Source organism: Tachypleus tridentatus, chromosome 7 (genome assembly GCF_004210375.1).
Source record: "Tachypleus tridentatus isolate NWPU-2018 chromosome 7, ASM421037v1, whole genome shotgun sequence".
NCBI lineage: Eukaryota > Metazoa > Arthropoda > Merostomata > Xiphosura > Limulidae > Tachypleus > Tachypleus tridentatus.
Genome location: NC_134831.1, coordinates 108,214,217 through 108,235,240, shown reverse-complemented (window position 1 = coordinate 108,235,240; position 21,024 = coordinate 108,214,217). Strand labels below are relative to the sequence as shown.

Here is a 21,024-nt window from a genome sequence, read left to right as displayed (position 1 = left end):
ACGTAAACGTTGACAGGATGATAAGCACTTACACACTGTACTTTCGTTACGAAATGTGTTCCTCATGTGTGGTATTAAAAAAACTTTTATAACCCTGGTTTTATGAGCATTTCTGCAACGTACAGAAAGCCAATTATGGTGTTGCAACTGTGATGATAAATGGATCTCAAGTAAACATCGACCTCCATGTTCCACTTAACTATATTTTGATAAGGCAGTACCAGTTCCTAAAAAAGGTTACTTTTTGAATTATTTTTTGTCGTATAGAAAAAGAAGATAACACTACATATGTTGCTACAGTAACTTCTTTATCTCATGGAACTGAAGGTTACAGTTTTAATTGTCTTTAAATTGATTGTTTTTGTGTTGTTGAAACTGAATATAACAGTACATGGGTTTCTACAGTAACCTTTTCATTTCATGGAATTGAGGTAATAGTTTAACTGTTTCTACAGGGTGGTCCGTAAGTCCCTAGCCAACCATATGTCTTATGTATCCAGTGTATATGTGTGGTGTCACCAGTATTCTTGCGCTCATGTACCTACATACTTGTCACAACACACTCTTCAAGTGTAAATGGGCTTACATCGGCCATATTTCTATGAGAAAAAAGAAACAAGTTTATAATGCATGCGTAATTGAATATAACATAATAACATATGGATGGGTTGGGACTACGGGCAACCCTGTGCAGTGATTTTTGTCTTGTAAAAAGTGAAATGAACAGGACATCTCTTGCTATAGTAATATCTTTATCCTACGGAAGTGAAGGTAATAGTTTAACTGTTTTTTTCAGTGATTTTATTGTCTTTTAGTAACTGAAGGTAACTACATATATTGGTACAATTACTTCATTTCTCATTGGACTGAAGGTAACAGTTTAGCTGTTTTTACAGTGATGGTTCTTGTCTTATAGAAACTGAGAGCAACTGTACATTTATTGCTACAGTAACTTCTTTATCTCATGGAACTGAAGGAAACAGTTTAACTGTTTCTACAATGATTTCTTTGTCTTATAGAAACTGAAGGTAACAGTATGTCTGTTTCTACAGTAATATTTTATCTCATGGTATGATGGTACCAGTATTACTGTTTCTACAGTAACGTTTTTGTCTTTTACAAACTGAAGGTAACAGTGTATCTGTTTCTATGATAGCTTCTTTATCCCATGAAAATGAAGGTAACAGTTTTAACTGTTTTTAAAGTGATTGCTTTTGTGTTCTTGAAACTGAATGTAACAGTACCAGTGTTGCTACAGTAACTTCTTTATCTCATGGAACTGAAGGTAACAGTTTAACTGTTTCTACAGTGATTTTTGTTTTATAAAAAGTGAAAGTAACAATACATCTGTTGCTGTAATAATATCTTTATCCAATGGATGTGAAGGTAGCAGTTTAATGTTTTTTCAATGATTTTTTATGTTTTAGAAACTGATAGCAACAGTACATCTGTTGGTTCAGTAACCTCTTTATCTCATAGAACAAAAGGTAACAGTTTAGCTGTTTTTACAGTGATTGTTTTCATCTAATGTCTGTTTCTACAGTAACCTCTTTATCTCATAGAACAAAAGGTAACAGTTTAGCTGTTTTTACAGTGATTGTTTTCATCTAATGTCTGTTTCTACAGTAACCTCTTTATCTCATAGAACAAAAGGTAACAGTTTAGCTGTTTTTACAGTGATTGTTTTCATCTAATGTCTGTTTCTACAGTAACTTCTTTATCTAAATTACCAGTAATTTATTTGTCTTTTACAAACTGAAGGCAACTGTACATCAGTTGGTACAGTAACTTTTGTCTCTCAAAAAAACAATATGTACAGTTTAAGTACTTTTACAATGATTTTTTTGTCTTATGGAAACTGGACCTAACAGTACAATTGTTGCTATAGTAATATTTTATCTCATTATATGAAGGTACCAGTTTAACTATTTCTACAGTGACTTTTCTTTCTTTTACAAACTGAAGGTAACAGTGCATCTGTTTCTACATTAGCTTCTTTATCCCATGAAAATGAAGGTAACAGTTTTAACTGTTTTTAAAGTGATTGCTTTTGTCTTGTTGAAACTAAATGTAGCAGTACATGTGTTGCTACAGTAACTTCTTTATCTCATGGAATTGAAGGTAACAGTTTAACTTTTTTACCTTGATTTTTTGTCTTATAAAAAGTGAAAGTTACAGTACATCTGTTGCAAAATTAATATGTTCACATCCATTGTACTGTTACCTTTAGTTTTAAAAAGACAAAAAAATCATTGAAAAAACAGTTAAACTGTTACATTGAGTTCCATTAGATAAAGATCTCATTGTAACAAGAGTTTTACTGTTACCTTCAGTTCTCTAAGAGAAAAACAATCACTCTAAAAACAGTTAAACTGCAACTTTCACATCCATCAGATAAAGAAGTAACTGTTCCATCCTTAAACTGGTACCCTTAGTTCCAAGAGATAAAGAAGTTACTGTAGCAAGATATTTACTGTTACCTTCAGTTTCTGAAAGACAAAAAAATAGCTGTTGACAGTTAAACTGTTACCTTCAGTACCATGAGACAAAGAAGTTATTGTAGCAACAGATGTACTGTTACCTAAAGTTTCTATAAGACAAAAAATTATAGTAAAAACTGTTAAATTGTTACGTTGTTCGCTCCTCTATATAGTGCTTTATTTATCCATACCAGCCATTTTTAGCTATATGTTTTACTTTCAGTTCTATGAGATAAAATATTACTATAATAACAGATGTATTGTTACCTTCAGTATGTATAAGACAAAAAAATCACTTTAGAAACAGTTAAACTGGTACATTCAGTTCCATGAGATAAAGATGTAACTGTAGCAACAGGTGTACTGTTACCTTCAGTTTCTAAAAGACAAAAATCATTGTAAAAGTACTTAAACTGTTACCTATAGTTTACTGAGATGAAAAATTTACTGTACCAACAGATGTATTGTTGCCTTCAGTTTGTAAAAGACTAAAAATAACTGTATAAACAGTTAAACTGGTATGTTCAGTTCCATACTGTATAAACAGTTAAACTGGTATGTTCAGTTCCATACTGTATAAACAGTTAAACTGATATGTTCAGTTCCATACTGTATAAACAGTTAAACCGGTATGTTCAGTTCCATACTGTATAAACAGTTAAACTGATATGTTCATTTCCATACTGTATAAACAGTTAAACTGGTATGTTCAGTTCCATACTGTATAAACAGTTAAACTGATATGTTCATTTCCATACTGTATAAACAGTTAAACTGGTATGTTCAGTTCCATACTGTATAAACAGTTAAACTGGTATGTTCATTTCCATACTGTATAAACAGTTAAACTGGTATGTTCAGTTCCATACTGTATAAACAGTTAAACTGGTATGTTCATTTCCATACTGTATAAACAGTTAAACTGATATGTTCAGTTCCATACTGTATAAACAGTTAAACTGATATGTTCATTTCCATACTGTATAAACAGTTAAACTGATATGTTCATTTCCATACTGTATAAATAGTATAAACAGTTAAACTGGTATGTTCAGTTCCATACTGTATAAACAGTTAAACTGATATGTTCATTTCCATACTGTATAAACAGTTAAACTGGTATGTTCAGTTCCATACTGTATAAACAGTTAAACTGGTATGTTCATTTCCATACTGTATAAACAGTTAAACTGGTATGTTCAGTTCCATACTGTATAAACAGTTAAACTGATATGTTCAGTTCCATACTGTATAAACAGTTAAACTGGTATGTTCAGTTCCATACTGTATAAACAGTTAAACTGATATGTTGTTCCATACTGTATAAACAGTTAAACTGGTATGTTTTCCATACTGTATAAACAGTTAAACTGATATGTTCATTTCCATACTGTATAAACAGTTAAACTGGTATGTTCCATACTGTATAAACAGTTAAACTGGTATGTTCATTTCCATACTGTATAAACAGTTAAACTGGTATGTTCAGTTCCATACTGTATAAACAGTTAAACTGGTATGTTCAGTTCCATACTGTATAAACAGTTAAACTGGTATGTTTTCCATACTGTATAAACAGTTAAACTGTATAAACAGTTAAACCGGTATGTTCAGTTCCATACTGTATAAACAGTTAAACTGGTATGTTCAGTTCCATACTGTATAAACAGTTAAACTGGTATGTTCATTTCCATACTGTATAAACAGTTAAACTGGTATGTTCAGTTCCATACTGTATAAACAGTTAAACTGGTATGTTCAGTTCCATACTGTATAAACAGTTAAACTGGTATGTTCAGTTCCATACTGTATAAACAGTTAAACTGGTATGTTCAGTTCCATACTGTATAAACAGTTAAACTGGTATGTTCAGTTCCATGAGATAAAGAAGTTACTCTAGCATGAGATGTACTGTTACCTTCAGTTTCTATATGACAAAAAAAAATCACTGTAAAAATAGTTAAACTGTTACCTTTAGCTCTGTGAGGTAAAGAAGCTACTGTAGCAACAGTTGTACTGTTACTTTCATGTTTTATAAGACAAAGGAAATCACTTTGAAACAGTTAAACTGTTACCTTCAGTTCCATGACATTAAGATGTTACTGTAAGAACAGATGCACTGACTTGTTTTTATAAAAGTGAAAGTAAGAATACACCTGTTGCTACAGTAATATTTTTATCCTTTGTATGTGAAGGTAACAGTTTAACTGTTTTTTCAATTATTTTTTTGTCTTTTAGAAACTGAAGGTAACAGTACATCTGTTGCTACAGTAATTTCTTTACCTCATGAACTGAAGGTACGGGTTTAAAAGTTTCTACTACTTTTTTTTGTCTTTTACAAACTGATGGTAACAGTACATCTTTTGTTAAAGGAACATTTTATCTCATGGAACTCAAGGTAAGAGTTTACCTGTTTTAGTGTTTTTTTTATCTTATAGAGACTGAATGTAACAGTTCATCTGTTGCTACAGCAACTTTGTTATCTCATAGAACTAACGCACCTGTTTAACTGTTTATACAGTAATTTTTTGTCTTTTTAAAACTGAAAATAACAGTACATCTCTTGCAATAGTAACATAGTGTTTTTTTGTCTTTTACAAACTGAAGGTAACAGTTCATTTATTGCTATAGTAATTTCTTTATCTTATGGAACTGAAGATAATAGTTTAACTGTTTTTATAATGACTTTTTTGTTTTATAGATACTGCAGCTAACAATTCATCTATTGCAACAGTAACTTCTTTATCTCATGAAACTTAAGTTAACAGTAACGTTGGTACAGTAAATGTTTTATCTCATGGAACTCAAGTAAACAGTTTAAGTGTTTTTACAGTGATTTTTTTGTCTTATAGAACATAAGGTAGCCGTATGTATGTTGCTACAGTAACACCTTTATCCCATGGAACTGAAGGTAAGAGATTTACTGTTTTTACAAAGATTTTTTGTCTTATAGAAACAAAAAGTAACAGTACATCTGTTGCTACAGTAACTTCTTTAAGTTATGGAACTGAATGCAGTTGATTAACTGTTTCTACAATGATTTTTTTGGGTTTTGCATACTGAAGGTAACATTAAATCTGTTGCTATAGTAATATTTTATCTCTTGGAATTGAAGGTAACAGTTTAACTGTCTTTTCAATGATTCTTTTGTCTTATACAAACTGAAGGTAACAGTACATTTGTTGCTACAGTAACTTCTTTATCTCATGGAACTGAAAGTACAACTTTAAATGTTTCTACAATGGTTGTATTTGTCTCTTACAAACTGAAGACGACAATACATCTGTTCCTACAGTAACTTTGTTATCTTATGGAACTTAATGTACCTGTTTAGCTGTTTCTTGAGTGATATTTTTCTTTTACAAACTGAAGGTAACAGTACATTTGTTCCTAGAGTAACTTTTTAATTCATGGAACTGAGGGTACCAGTTTATCCATTTATACAGTGATTTTCTGTCTTTTTAAAACTGAAGATAACAGTACATCTCTTGCTATAGTAACATAGTGTTTTTTTTTCTTTTACAAACTCAAGGTATCAGTTCATTTATTGCTAGAGTAACTTCTTTATCTCATGGAACTGAAGGTAATAATTTAACGTTGGTAAGTAACTTCTTTATCTCATTGAATTGAAGGTAATAGTTTAATTATTTCTATAGTGAGTATTTATCATATAGAAACTGCAGGTAACAGTTTAACATTGATACAGTAATTTCTTTATCTCATTGATTTGAAGATAATAGTTTAACTGTTTATATCATGGTTTTTCTCTCTTACAGAAACTGGAATTAACCATACATGTGTTGGTGGAGTAACTTACGTATCTCATGCAAATGAAGATAACTGATAATTTGTTTTGACAGTGTTTTCTGTTTTATTGAAACTGAAGGTAATAGTACATCTGTTGCTATAGTAATATTTTATCTCATGGAAGTGAAGGTAACAGTTGAACTATTTTTACTATGATTTTTTGTCTCACAGAAAGTGTAGGTAACAGTACACACAGTGCTACAGTAACTTCTTTATCTCATGGAACTGAAGGTAATAGATAAGCTGTTTTTAGAGTGATTTTTTGTCTTATACATTCTAAAGGTAACAGTAAATCTGTTGCTACAGTGACTTCTTTATCTCATGGGACTCACGGTACCAGGTTAACAATGAAATAAAAGCTTCTTTATCTTATGAAAGTGAAGGTGACAGTTTAACTGTTTTTACAGAGATTGTTTTTGTCATATGAAACTGAAGGTAATAGTAAATCTGTTGTTGCAGTAAGATCTTTATCTCATGGAACTGAAGGTAACAGTTTAATTGTTTTTACACTGATGTTTTTGTCTTTTAGAAACTAAAGGTAACAGTACATCTGTTGGTACAGTAAGTTCTTTGTGTCAAAGAACTAAAAGTAACAGCTTAACTGTTTTTAGAATGATTTTTTGTCTTATAGATACTAAAGGTGAAAGTACATCTGTTGTTACAGTAACTTTATTTTCTCATGGAACTGAAGGTACCAGTTTAATTACGGAAGAGTAACTTCTTTACTTCATGAAAGTGAAGGTAACAGTTTCACTGTTTTTACAGTGATTGTTTTATCTTATAGAAACTGAAGGTAACAGTGCATTTGTTGGTACAGTAGTATCTTCATCCAATAGAAGTAAAGGTAACAGTTTAACTGTTATGACTGTCATTGTTTTTGTGTTTCAGAAACTGCAGGTAACAGTACATTTGTGGTGGTTGGTTAAGTTCTTTATTTCAAAGAACTAAAAGTAATAGTTTAACTGTTTTCACAATGATTTTTTGTCATTTAGAAACTGAAGGTAACAGTACATTTGTTGCTATAGTAACATGTTATTTCTTGGAACTGAAGGTAAGAGATTAACTGTTTTACAGTGATTTTTTATCTTATAGAGATTAAATGTAAAAGTACATCTGTTGATGCAGTAACTTCTTTATCTCATGGAACTGAAAGGAACTGATTAACTCTTTTTATAGTGATTGTTTGTGTTATAGATACTAAAGGTAACATTAAATATGTTGCTTTAGTAACTTCTTTATCTCATGGAACTGAAAGGAACTGATTAACTCTTTTTATAGTGATTGTTTGTGTTATAGATACTAAAGGTAACATTAAATATGTTGCTTTAGTAACTTCTTTATCTCATGGAACTGAGGGGAACTGATTAACTATTTCTAGAGTGATTTTTTGTGTTATAGATACTAAAGGTAACATTAAATATGTTGCTTTAGTAACTTCTTTATTTTATGAAACTGAAGGTACCAGTTGAACTGTTTCTACAGAGATTTTTTTTTTTTTTAAGTGAAGGTAACAGCACATCTGTTGTTAGAGTAACATCTCACTATCATGGAACTGAAGGTAATAGTTTAACTGTTTTAACAGAGATTGTTTTTTTCTTATAGAAACAAAAGTTAACAGTACATCTGTTGCTATAGTTACATTTTCGAAATTATAAATGTCACATTGAGAGAAATTACTGTAACCATGTAGAGGTATCATTTGGGTAAAGTAACTTCAGAAAACTGTTATGAAATGTTTGATAATTATTAAACAAACACGATTTGGTTTATTTTTCTGGAAACTGTATTTTAAAACAAAAATATGTTTTCATATGTGGATTGTAATTAAATAATTGTAAGATTTGAACTTTATGATACATTATAAAAGTATATATTTATAATTACAAGAATGTGCCATTCAAGTCGATTCAGACAATGAATAGAACATGATGGTTGAATATGATAGCAACATGATCACAATAAGTGTTTACCAAGTTGAGCTGAAATTACTGATTAAAAATGTGGTAAATAATAGAAGAAATTATCAATACAAATGTGGTACACAACACAGACTTACTAACTTATGTAATTTACTAATAAAGAAGTTTGGGACACAATACAATCAAACATAAATATAATAAAGAAAGGTGGGAAACATAGTGGTTGTAAAAATCGAGTGATTAATAGGTAATAGATGATGCCACATGGTAATAAGAATGAAGTCAGCCACTCTTTGGATTTATAAATGAAAATAAAGGATAATATGGAATAACAGTATGTAGATAGCTCTTTATCTGCCTTGTTTAGAACCAACAAGGCCTTTCGCTCAAGGGATCATCAGGCTGTCTGGATACGACGGATATGGTAGTGGTCTAGGCATGAAAAATAATGTTTAGTCATATCAAAGACTAGTTTTTAAGGTTTTTCAAAGAAACTTCTTGTACACATGTGGTGACATAGTTCTCTGTAGTTAGGAGACTGTTCTGTGAGATAGTTGTCTGTAGTTAGGAGACTGTTCTGTGACATAATTTCTGTAGTTATGAGACTGTTCTATGATATTGTTGTCTGTAGTTAGGAGACTGTTCTGTGGTATAGTTGTCTGTAGTTAGGAGACTGTTCTGTGAGATAGTTGTCTGTAGTTAGAAGACTGTTCTGTGACATAATTTCTGTAGTTATGAGACTGTTCTATGATATTGTTGTCTGTAGTTAGGAGACTGTTCTGTGGTATAGTTGTCTGTAGTTAGGAGACTGTTCTGTGAGATAGTTGTCTGTAGTTAGAAGACTGTTCTGTGACATAATTTCTGTAGTTATGAGACTGTTCTATGATATTGTTGTCTGTAGTTAGGAGACTGTTTTGTGACATAATTGTCTGTAGTTATGAGACTGTTCTATGATATTGTTGTCTGTAGTTAGGAGACTGTTCTGTGTCAGAGTTGTCTGTAGTTATGAGACTGTTCTATGATATTGTTGTCTGTAGTTAGGAGACTGTTCTGTGTCACAGTTGTCTGCAGTTATGAGACTGTTCTATGATATAGTTGTCTCTAGTTAGGAGACTGTTCTGTGGTATAGTTGTCTGTAGTTAGGAGACTGTTCTATGAGATAGTTGTCTGTAGTTAGGAGACTGTTCTGTGACATAATTTCTGTAGTTATGAGACTGTTCTATGATATTGTTGTCTGTAGTTAGGAGACTGTTCTGTGGTATAGTTGTCTGTAGTTAGGAGACTGTTCTGTGAGATAGTTGTCTGTAGTTAGAAGACTGTTCTGTGACATAATTTCTGTAGTTATGAGACTGTTCTATGATATTGTTGTCTGTAGTTAGGAGACTGTTCTGTGGTATAGTTGTCTGTAGTTAGGAGACTGTTCTGTGAGATAGTTGTCTGTAGTTAGAAGACTGTTCTGTGACATAATTTCTGTAGTTATGGGACTGTTCTATGATATTGTTGTCTGTAGTTAGGAGACTGTTCTGTGTCAGAGTTGTCTGTAGTTATGAGACTGTTCTATGATATAGTTGTCTCTAGTTAGGAGATTGTTCTGTGAGAAAGTTGTCTGTAGTTAGGAGACTGTTCTGTGGTATAGTTGTCTGTAGTTAGGAGACTGTTCTGTGACATAATTTCTGTAGTTATGAGACTGTTCTATGATATTGTTGTCTGTAGTTAGGAGACTGTTTTGTGAGATAGTTGTCTGTAGTTAGGAGACCGTTTTGTGTCAGGAGTGTCAAACACAAGAACTTCCAACAGGCACGTCAAACAACAGCACTATACTGAAATTGTTGTGGCAATAACAACTAAAGTATTTCTTACTTTTAGAATAAGCTATATGACTTTCTATTTAAAAGTGCATGGAGAGTTTCATCCATTGTTTTCACTCATTTCAAGGACGTTACAGATTTTATTTATTTATTTTATTAGAAGAATGTGCGTTTGTGTGTTTTCTCATATCAGAGCCACATCTGGTTATCTGCTGTGATTATCGAGGATAATCGATAATTATTTTATAATTGTAAAAAGACCTCCAGCTATCCCATCGGGGATATTAGGAATGTTGAATGCGGTTACTCGATTGCACAGGCCCGTTGATTTAAACTTCATAAATGTTGTTTTGGTTTTAATTACTGATTTCCCATACTTCAGTTATGCAGAATTTGAAAATAATATTATTTGTTGTTATTGGTTTTTATCGCGTAAGGTTTGTTTGTTTTTCTCTAAATTTTGCGCAAAGCTACATGAGGGCTAACTGCGCTAGCCGTCCCTAATTTAGCAGTGTAAGACTTAAAGGGAAGGCAGCTAGTCATCACCGCCCATCTCCAACTTATTTCGTGATATAAATCATGTGTTTTCTCTATAACACACACTGGTTTTCTTGTGTTTACTTCCTCATATTTACCACTTTACTTTTATGAAAACAACATTTGTGACGTAAGCTGTAATAAGACATAAAAATTCAAGCCTACAGGCAAGTTTCACTGAAACCTTGTTCTGACACGTGGCTCAGATAGCCACCAATTCCAGTTTTCCTCTTCCTGATGCGACAGCATTCGATACCAGTGTGATCTGCCAGACAGACGAATGACATGGTTGGGGTAACAATGACTAGTTTTGCACTGAAAACAGTTAAGGCCATCATGTGTTACATGATGTTACCAATTATGACCTTTTTAATTTTCCTCTTCTTTGTACTTAAGTACAATACATATCTTCGTACTCGTTGGTTTGCCTGGTTCCACTCCAACATCTGGAATCCTGTTGCTGAAATCTTTATGTTCGAAATGAAAAGAGAACATTTTAAAGGACTTCAAACGATCGTTTCTCATGATCCAGATCTCCGTAAAGAAGAGACGATTCGAATCCTAGAAATTGGAGCAGCGCACGGTTGTAACTTGGAGTTTTATCCTAACAACAGCCGATTCATAGGCGTCGACCCTAACCCACACTTCAGTTTCTACTTTCACAAAGCCCACAATTTAAAGAAGAACCGGCATGTTGTGGTCGAACAACTATTATGCTGTGGAGCCGAAGACATGAAAGATATTCCTGATAATAGCGTGGACACTGTGACGTCAACCTACGTTATGTGCTCAGTTACCAGCATCCAAGAAACTTTGAAAGAAATTTTAAGAGTATTAACTCCAGTAAGTATAAAACACTATTATTAACAATACTAAAATAATAACGAATGTTGACAACAATAAGTATAAAACAATTACTAACAATGGTAAAGTAACAATGAATGTTGACTATGTTAAGTATAAAATATTATTATAAACGACAGTAAAATAATAATGAATGTTGACAATGTTAACAATAATAAAATAATAATGTTTTACATTTAACGGAGTCAATATTCATTGTTAAGTTAGTATTGTTAATAATAATGTTTTAAACTTAACGAAGTCAACATTCATTGTAACTTTAGTATTGTTAGTAATAGTTTAATACATACTGTTGTCAACATTCATTATTATTATTAATAATAGTAAAATAATAATGTTTTAAACTTAACGAAGTCAACATTCATTGTAACTTTAGTATTGTTAGTAATAGTTTAATACATACTGTTGTCAACATTCATTATTATTATTAATAATAGTAAAATAATAATGTTTTAAACTTAACGAAGTCAACATTCATTGTAACTTTAGTATTGTTAGTAATAGTTTAATACATACTGTTGTCAACATTCATTATTATTATTAATAATAGTAAAATAATAATGTTTTAAACTTAACGAAGTCAACATTCATTGTAACTTTAGTATTGTTAGTATTAGTGTTTACTACTTATTATTCTCAACATTCATTGTAACTTTAGTATTGTTAGTATTAGTGTTTAATACTTATTATTCTCAACATTCATTGTAACTTTAGTATTGTTAGTATTAGTGTTTACTACTTATTATTCTCAACATTCATTGTAACTTTAGTATTGTTAGTATTAGTGTTTACTACTTATTATTCTCAACATTCATTGTAACTTTAGTATTGTTAGTATTAGTGTTTACTACTTATTATTCTCAACATTCATTGTAACTTTAGTATTGTTAGTATTAGTGTTTACTACTTATTATTCTCAACATTCATTGTAACTTTAGTATTGTTAGTATTAGTGTTTACTACTTATTATTCTCAACATTCATTGTAACTTTAGTATTGTTAGTATTAGTGTTTACTACTTATTATTCTCAACATTCATTGTAACTTTAGTATTGTTAGTATTAGTGTTTACTACTTATTATTCTCAACATTCATTGTAACTTTAGTATTGTTAGTATTAGTGTTTACTACTTATTATTCTCAACATTCATTGGAAATTTAGTATTGTTAGTATTAGTGTTTATTACTTATTATTCTCAACATTCATTTTTATTTTAGCATTGTTAGTAATAGTGTTTTATACTTACTGTTGACAACATTCATTATTATTTTAGCTTTGTTAGTAATAGTGTTTTATACTTACTGTTGACAACATTCATTATTATTTTAGCATTGTTAGTAATAGTGTTTTATACTTAACGAATTCATCGTTCATTAGTACTTATTTTATTTCTCCTTTTGTGGAAGATCTTTGTTGATAAATCTACTCTTTTTGTGTTTTTCAGGGTGGAAAATATTATTTTTTTGAGCATGTTGTGTTCCCTAAAGAAACTTGGCGTAAAATGATACAAGAAAAGTTCGAACCTATATGGACCGTATTTTTTGCCGGATGCAAAATTACCCGATCTCCTGTTTCTTATATAGACCGTGCTGGGTTTTCTCATGTAACTTATGAAACTTCCTATCCTTTATTCGTGCCCATTGTTTGTAGACCACACCTTGTAGGTGTTGCTACAAAGTAAATTTAACGTAGCTCGTGAATTTTTTACATGTACATCTATATATGTGTGTGTGTGTGAGTACAAGTGTTGCGTTATAAAATCTTGTATATTCTAGGTCGTTTTACAGCTCTTTGTACTTTAATAAATTAACAGCACTCTCCTGATTTGTTGTATCATGATTTATGTGTGAGTTTGCGTGTGTGTTTAGTTAGCGCAGTGCTCCAAAAAGGGTTATCTTTGTTCTGTTCGATCGAGCCCCACATTTTAGCGTTACGAGCCAACTTTTAACAGAGTGACCGTAACCCAACTTGGTTAACTAGTTCTGAATGAGGGCGATATCTCTGTTCCTACTATAAAGGGCCAGCGGTCAAAGTACTCATTTCCGCCATAGCATGTTTGTCAGCACACAATCAAATTTGTTTCCCTAGATCCACACACCAATCTTTCGTCAACCATTAAACGCCCTACAAAAGATAATAAAACACACAAACACTGGTTTAGAAGGTAATCTTAAAGAAATGGATAAAGAAAGTACTGAAATGAAATGTATCCACAAGTCTTAAACCAGTTTATCCTGACGATACCACGTATATTACAAAATTACTTAAAATAGTAGAAATTAGGACATAACTTATAGTAAAAGATCGGTTAAAATTAACCGATGTGGCATATTAAGACAAAACATATTAAATATCGGGTAAAATAATGGAATATTGAAACTTAACTTATATTATGTACGAGTTAAAACAATGGAACATGGAGACATTTCTAATACAATGTCAGTAAAAATTGTGCAATATTACTTATTAGACATTAACTGGAAACTAAACTCAGTATAATAACATTGTATTTATACAGTAAATTTAGCACAAAACAATATAAAATAAACTTAATTCGACAACATTAACTTGATATAAAAGTAAACTTGTAACAATAACACAATACTAAATAGATGAACTTTTGAGAGGGTGCTGAATTCAGTTTCTGCGAGATACTTTTAGGCCTGATAAAATTGCGCTCAACTAAATTAAAGGTTAAATATGAGGTTAGTAGTTAATTTTTTATTCTGTCAAAGCTTTTGCGAAGCACACCTCAGGTGTTTTTATACGCAAACGTAAGGTTAGTATTACTCAATACTTGTACAGGAATATATTCTTTCTTTCTTGTTAAGCTATCTGCTGAGCCTAGCGAGGGGAATCGAACCCCTGATTTTAGCGTTGTAAATCAGTAGACATACCTCTGTACAAGCGGGAGACGTTGGTAAGTGTAAACCTACATAATGAGTTATATACGCTGTACTCACATCAAGTAACGAAATACAAAATTTTAACGTTATAAACCCAATGACTTACCACAGAGACATCGGGGTATATAAGAAAATAAATTTAGAAAAAATAATTAGTTATGGATAAATACATATACAGAAACATGGTTTTTAACGTTGTAAGCCTTCAGAGTTATCAATGAGCCAGTGAGGTTTTATGTTATACATATATAGAGAAAAGTGACATGGTAAAATATTACAGAATGTTTCTTTCTTTCTTCCTTTTTGTTTTAGGAAAGCAAACTTAAGACAAGACAAAATATACTCTCTGACAGAAAAAAAAACCGATAAAAATATTGTATATAATCGATCTGTTCGTGAAAAACACTTCTATATAAGTTAAAGTTACAAATTGGATAGTTCATATATTAAATGCGAAACCGAGTTTTCACGTACTTCAGGTTATCATGGATGGATTGTTTGTTTAGAATTAAGCACAAACCTACACAACTGGCTAACTGTGCTCTGCCCGCCACGTGTATTGAAAACCGTTTTTTAGCGGCGGGTGCCCATAGAATACCAGTGCCACTGGTGGCATCATTATTAGACTATTGACTTGACTTATTGAGGGCAGGTGATGTTTCAAGAGGTTGTATCGTCAGAGAAACGATGAGGCTAATGAACGTTGTGGTGTTTTCAGTCAGTTTATTAACCCGTACGGTGTTTCGTCTCATAAAAATAATACTTTACTGTGAGTTAACACGAGTTTGTCAACCCAAACCAGTAACGCTTTGTATGTGTATGTATGGTGCTCATCCATTTTTTATACAACTGACCTACTTATACAGAAAAATGTACTGGAATTAGTAGAACACGAAATAGAGTTAACTTGTCACTTTATCCGAGAGTTGTTGTACTACAATATTTCTAATGTTCGTTTGAAAACGGTAGTTGTTGAAGATACGAAAATATACCGAGTTTTGTAAATTATGTGTAACAAAATAATAAATAACTTGAGTAATTCATCAAATAGCAATACTGTAATAACCGAGAAAGAACATTAATAACACGTTCTTTTTCGTTTTTCACATATTGAAATTATTGAAGATTATTGTGACCACAACACATTTTCAAAGTTAGGCTGACGATGAATTAGTTTATTATCACAAGAGCCCTAAAACAACTTTGAGCGTATTTTGTTGAAGGTGAGGTAAAAAAAAAGGCTCACAAAAAAAATCATCAGTGTTATTAATTTCAATAAATAATAAATACAAACCTTTAAATGAATACTTAATTAAACATTTCATTTAGACGTGTAAATTTATTCTTAATTATCACTTATCCCAGTTTTCTGACGTCTTTCGGAGCTACACTCATTCAAGTATGATATAAATTTTGTAGTTATTTAAAACTGAACACTTGTAGTCGTATTCACGAATAAATTCAAGTAATCAAAAAATTAAAAGTAAAGTAATAAGAAGTAGGAAGACTTAGTTTAAAAAATCTTACATCTCTATTATATCTAAAATAAACAAATGTCGATAGCCCTTCGGTAATGTAGGCACTCGTTGGTAATGTCTATTCTGTGTCGCAAACAAATAATTGTTGATGATACTGACAACTCTATAACGTCCTAAGTAGATCCCTATTGTTAATATATCTCTAATGTCCTAAAGAGACAACTGTCATTGACGTCATAGTATAATAAAACTTTTGTATATGTGTTTGTTTTTGTTTTTGAATATTGCGCAAAGCTACTCGAGGGCTATCTGCGCTAGCCGTCCCTAATTTAACAGTGTAAGACTAGAGGGAAGTCAGCTAATCATCACCACCCACCACCAACTCTTGGGATACTCTTGTACCAACGAATAGTGGATTGACCGTCACATTATAACGCCCCCATGGCTGAAAAGGTGAGCATGTTTCGTGCGACGGGGATGCGAACCCGTGACCCTCAGATTACGAGTCTAACGCCTTAACCCACCTGGTCGTGCCAGGCCCTTTTCTTTATGTTCATTGGCCTTAAGATTTTGGCCAGCAGTGTATATTATGTACAAGCCCTATGAAAACACTTGATGATAGATAATGTGCAAGCCCTTTGGTAACACTTGATAATAGGTTACGTGTAAGTCCTTTGAAAACATTTGATGCCAGATGATGTATAAACATTTTTGAAAGGCACACTTTGAGATGAAAAGCTGTTACCAGATGATGAATAAATTATTTGTAAAGACACACTTTGAAAACGTTTGATGTTAGATGAAGTATGAATTGTTTGAAAATGTTGATTCTTGAAACAAAATGCACCTTGTTTGTTTGTTTTGGAATTTCGCACAAAGCTACTCGAGGGCTATCTGTGCTAGCCGTCCCTAATTTAGCAGTGTAAGACTAGAGGGAAGGCAGCTAGTCATCACCACCCACCGCCAACTCTTGGGCTACTCTTTTACCAACGAATAGTGGGATTGACCGTCACATTATACACCCCCACGGCTGGGAGGGCGAGCATGTTTAGCGCGACGCGGGCGCGAACCCGCGACCCTCGGATTACGAGTCGCACGCCTTAACACGCTTGGCCATGCCGGGCCAATGCACCTTGTCCCAGATGATGCACTTGAAAGGTTTTATTACTGAAACACTTATTTGGGCGATTAATATTTTATGAAATTATGTTTCCGTCTGTGTGTGGTTCAATATTATATTGTGATGGTGGAGGAGGAAAAAGTTACGGCCAAAATTTAAAAAATGTTACAAGAACATTATCTATTGCTCTTTACAAGACCCAGTTTGCTAAGTACGCCATCTATGATCAACGTGAAACATATAATTACTGCGTAACGTAGTTGTTTGGGTCGTTTTTTATTGTAAATTTATTTTCTTTAACGCATTGAAACTGTTTACAGATATGTTCTCGGGTGCTACGTAGGTATCTTCGAATTAAGTAGGAAGGATAAAATACACATTTATCAGGACAAGGAAGTGGCCGATTATAAAAACGGTTGCGCATTTGTTTTCAGTACTTACTGATGAAAGCTGTCAGAATCGAGAAGTCCAAATGTAGGCCACAAGAAAAACGTAGTACACGTTTCTTTTTGTAAGCAAGATTATAAAAGGACTTGAGAAGGTTATAATTTCGGTGTTTTGAGGCTGTTTTCACACCTCTTTGTTTACCCATGTACAAGACTTAGATATCAAAACAAGGAAGACATTTTTAGTGCAAAACAAACAAGAAAGAAGGAAAACAAACAATAAAACTAAGTCCTTGACAAATGGGATTGCTAAGAGAGAGAGGATCATTGAAACGGAAAAACTTGCTCTTTTCAAATGATTAATTCTAAAAATATTAGTTTTTTCCACAGAATTTATAAATTCAGTCATGTTATTAATAAGATTTAACTTCACTTTATAAGAACGGCGCTTTTCGTTGTCCTTAGAACTATTTCCTTGATTGTTTTAATCAAGCGATCGTAATTACACACCAAGGCTCAACATCCAGGTTTTTTTTGTAACAAATTACTGTGAAGGACATCGACGACGACAAGGATATTCGTCTTGTGAAGTTTCTATACACCATTGTTCAAGGACGTAAATTTCCAAAACACTGTGTTTTAATAAGACAAAAGCCACTAAAGTCCATTGGAATAACATCGTTACTTGAGGGAATTGTTGGACCATCTTCTTCGTTAAAACGAACATTAATGGCCAGAATCTTGTGAGCTTTCCAGAATTTCAAATCATCGTCTGCTACATATCTCTTGTAGCTAGAGATATCTTCAATTCCACAGCAGTAACATTTTCAGTCAGAAGGTTCTCGTTCGTAACCAAAACCTTTTGTGAGAGATTTTGATCTGTAATCCAAGTCTTCTGTGACTTTGCTATGGCTTTAATTCGGATATAGCTTTGGAGTTAATTTCTGTCTATGACATCCTGTTGTGTAAACGTTAATTTTCAATTGAAAACAATTAAACATTTTTTTTATTTGGCTCTAAACCTTTAACAACCTTACAATATAGGCGTATTTTTATGGTAAGGGTGTGTTATATATTCCACCAATCTTAAAACTTGGCACTATAGAATATTGAAGAATTTGCCGAGAACTAAATGCGTGGATCTTAAGTGCCCGTGGATAGTTTCTGCAAATACGCGCTAGTGTATCCACATAGTTATGATAAATTAAACAGTCTACTATAGATAAGACGATAATATTTCTTACCTTCGGTCTGGTCGTAAGTGTTACATGAGTTAAGAAACCAGGTCAGGCATAATAATTCCAACTCACCACATGAAAGCTTTCAGATAAATTTGTGAATGTGTTTTAACAACCGCGTTTGTTTTGTGTTGAAAATTGTATTAGAGTAAATCTATCATTGTGTATTTTGAGCTCAAGAAGGAAGTAAAATAAATCTGTCAATGTGTGTGTCAGCTACCGCATTTGTTTTGTGTTCAAGAATGTTGTAAAATAAATCTGTCAACGTACGTGAACTACCACGATTGTTTTGTGCAAGTAAGTTGATTTTACATTAATCTTAATATTATTGAAGAGTTTTGAACACCATTTGCAACGTAGTCCTAATTAATTGTACGACAGTGTATATAAAAATGTTCAACCTGATAGATACTTTATTAAAACGGAAGTAAGGAAATACACTAACTGTGGTTGTTGCGTGTACTCGACATTAATTTTTTTTTAGCAGATAATATGAAAGACCTCGTTATTACAACAGTGCCATCAATATTAAATTGAATCTCACTAATCACCGATTTTTAATGTTATAAGCCCTTAAACTGTTGAGCGACAGGAAGTCTCAAAGTGAAAAAGCCAGGCTGACAGATGTTTTAATGCTAATGCTTCCATTATACATATTCGTTATTACTTGTTTTCCATATTGGTTATCTACATTTAGCTTCTAAATGTGAATTTCATATTTTATGTACATTATATATAGTCGATAGACACAATATACTAGCTTAAGAATGACAAATAATAAAATTACAAGCAATGTTAATTGTGTTGAAATTCCCCAAATTTTATTATCTCTTGTTTGACAGTTTTATGATACTTTCTATGACATTTACATTTTTTCAGTACTTCCAAGTAATGGTAGTTTTTATGGGCTTAGTTAGTTCGGAGATAGATGCGCCACCTAACGGAGCTAGGTTTCATAGAGAAAGCTCTTTTTGGCATGGCCAAATGTGTTAAGGCGTTTGACTCGTAAGACGAGGGTTGCGGGTTCGAATCCCAGTCGCACCAATCATGCTCGCCCTTTCAGCCGTGGGGGCGTTATAATGTGACGGTCAGTCCCACTATTCGTTGGTAAAAGAGTAGCTCAAGAGTTGGCGGTAGGTGGTGATGACTAGCTGCCTTCCCTCTAGTCTTACACTGTTAAATTAGGAACGGTTAGCGCAGGTAGCCCTCGAGTAGCTTTGCGCGAAATTCGAAACAAACAAACAAACAAAGCACTCTCTTATTTTTTTCTTTTATTATCTAAGATTAATGTGATGGCTTGGGGCCTTCACAGACCTGAAAAAAAACAACACCTGCGGGCTCCGGGTTGACCCCCACTGTTGAGTATAATGAATGTTTACTCAGGAATATAATGTATCAGCAGGTTCATTTCGGAAATAAAATCTGTATTCGAGATAAAACTACAGTTACGTTACAAAACATTTGTAAACCCACCATGTTATCAAATTTATCAGTTACGACACAAGGCATTTTAACATCTCTATGGCAACATATTAGTCAGTTATGCCATGATACAAGATGTTTTGACACCTTTATGGTAACAAATTAGTTTTATTTTGACAGAAGACATTCTTAGACAACTGTTAAGTTTAAGTGAGCTAAAGTACAGAGAATAGAGAAAGCTCTTTTGGTGTATTTGCACTCTCTTATGGCCCGGCATGGCCAAGTGTGTTAAGGCGTTCGACTCGTAAGCCGATGGTTGCGGGTTCGAATCCCCGTTACATCGAACATGCTCGTCGTTTCAGCCGTGGGGACGTTATAATGTGACGGTAAATCTCACTATTCGTTAGTAAAACAGTAACCCAAGAGTTGGCGGTGAGTGGTGATGTCTAGCTGCCTTCCATCTAGTCTTACACTGCAAACTTAGGAACGGCTAGCGCAAATAGTTCTGGTGTAGTTCTGCGCGAAATTCAAACCAAAGCAATGTTTTTCTTAAGGTAAGAAGCCCAAGAGTGAACACAAAACTCCAGATTGGGGCTAACCAGCGACCTGTACAACGAAATTATACTATTCACCAAGATCCCTTTCCTGCATGACACTGTGAAGGCTATTCATGTCCAGATTATACTCATAATTCAAAATATGATATCCCAAATACATAATCTTGCATTTACTAAAAGTAAAATCCATCTGTCACGTATTCACCCAACTCACTAAATGATCTAAATTATTTGGTAAATTACCAGCACCCTCTTCACAGCTAAAACATACAAGAACTTGATATCATTAGTAAATTTAGGGAACTTATTGACCATTCCTTTATCTATGTTATCGATGTAAATCAAACAAAGTAGAGGCCCTAATACTGAGACCTAAGGCATCCCGCTTGTGACATTAATCCAGTTTAACTGAACTCCACTTTTAACCTTCTGCCTTCATCCATCCAGCCACTCTTCCGTCCAATTTACTAATTTATCTTCCACACTTACAAAGATAATTTG

The 21,024-nt window shown here is 32.8% G+C and overlaps 2 protein-coding genes across 11 annotated transcripts in view; both read left to right on the top strand.

Moving 5' to 3' along the window:
* Positions 1–21,024, top strand: part of LOC143256360 (uncharacterized) — a 188,796-nt gene that overhangs the window by 95,309 nt on the left and 72,463 nt on the right. The window lies entirely within an intron of this gene.
* On the top strand, positions 438–13,240 carry LOC143256357 (thiol S-methyltransferase TMT1B-like). Of its 8 annotated transcripts, none has more exons than XR_013031303.1 (6): positions 438–771; positions 4,719–4,777; positions 5,333–5,391; positions 6,013–6,063; positions 6,257–6,366; positions 11,084–11,220. XR_013031303.1 is itself a non-coding variant. In XM_076513496.1 (4 exons), exons 1-3 carry the CDS (start codon positions 660–662, stop codon positions 6,322–6,324), a joined length of 231 nt encoding a protein of 76 aa, XP_076369611.1. In that variant the 5' UTR covers positions 438–659; the 3' UTR covers positions 6,325–6,366; positions 11,084–11,220. The 8 variants fall into 8 exon arrangements, 4 of the variants coding, with proteins under 4 accessions (XP_076369611.1, XP_076369610.1, XP_076369608.1 ...); XR_013031302.1 differs by having other exon boundaries at positions 6,013–6,080; XR_013031300.1 differs by lacking the exons at positions 4,719–4,777; positions 5,333–5,391 and adding an exon at positions 7,790–7,845 and having other exon boundaries at positions 11,084–11,159.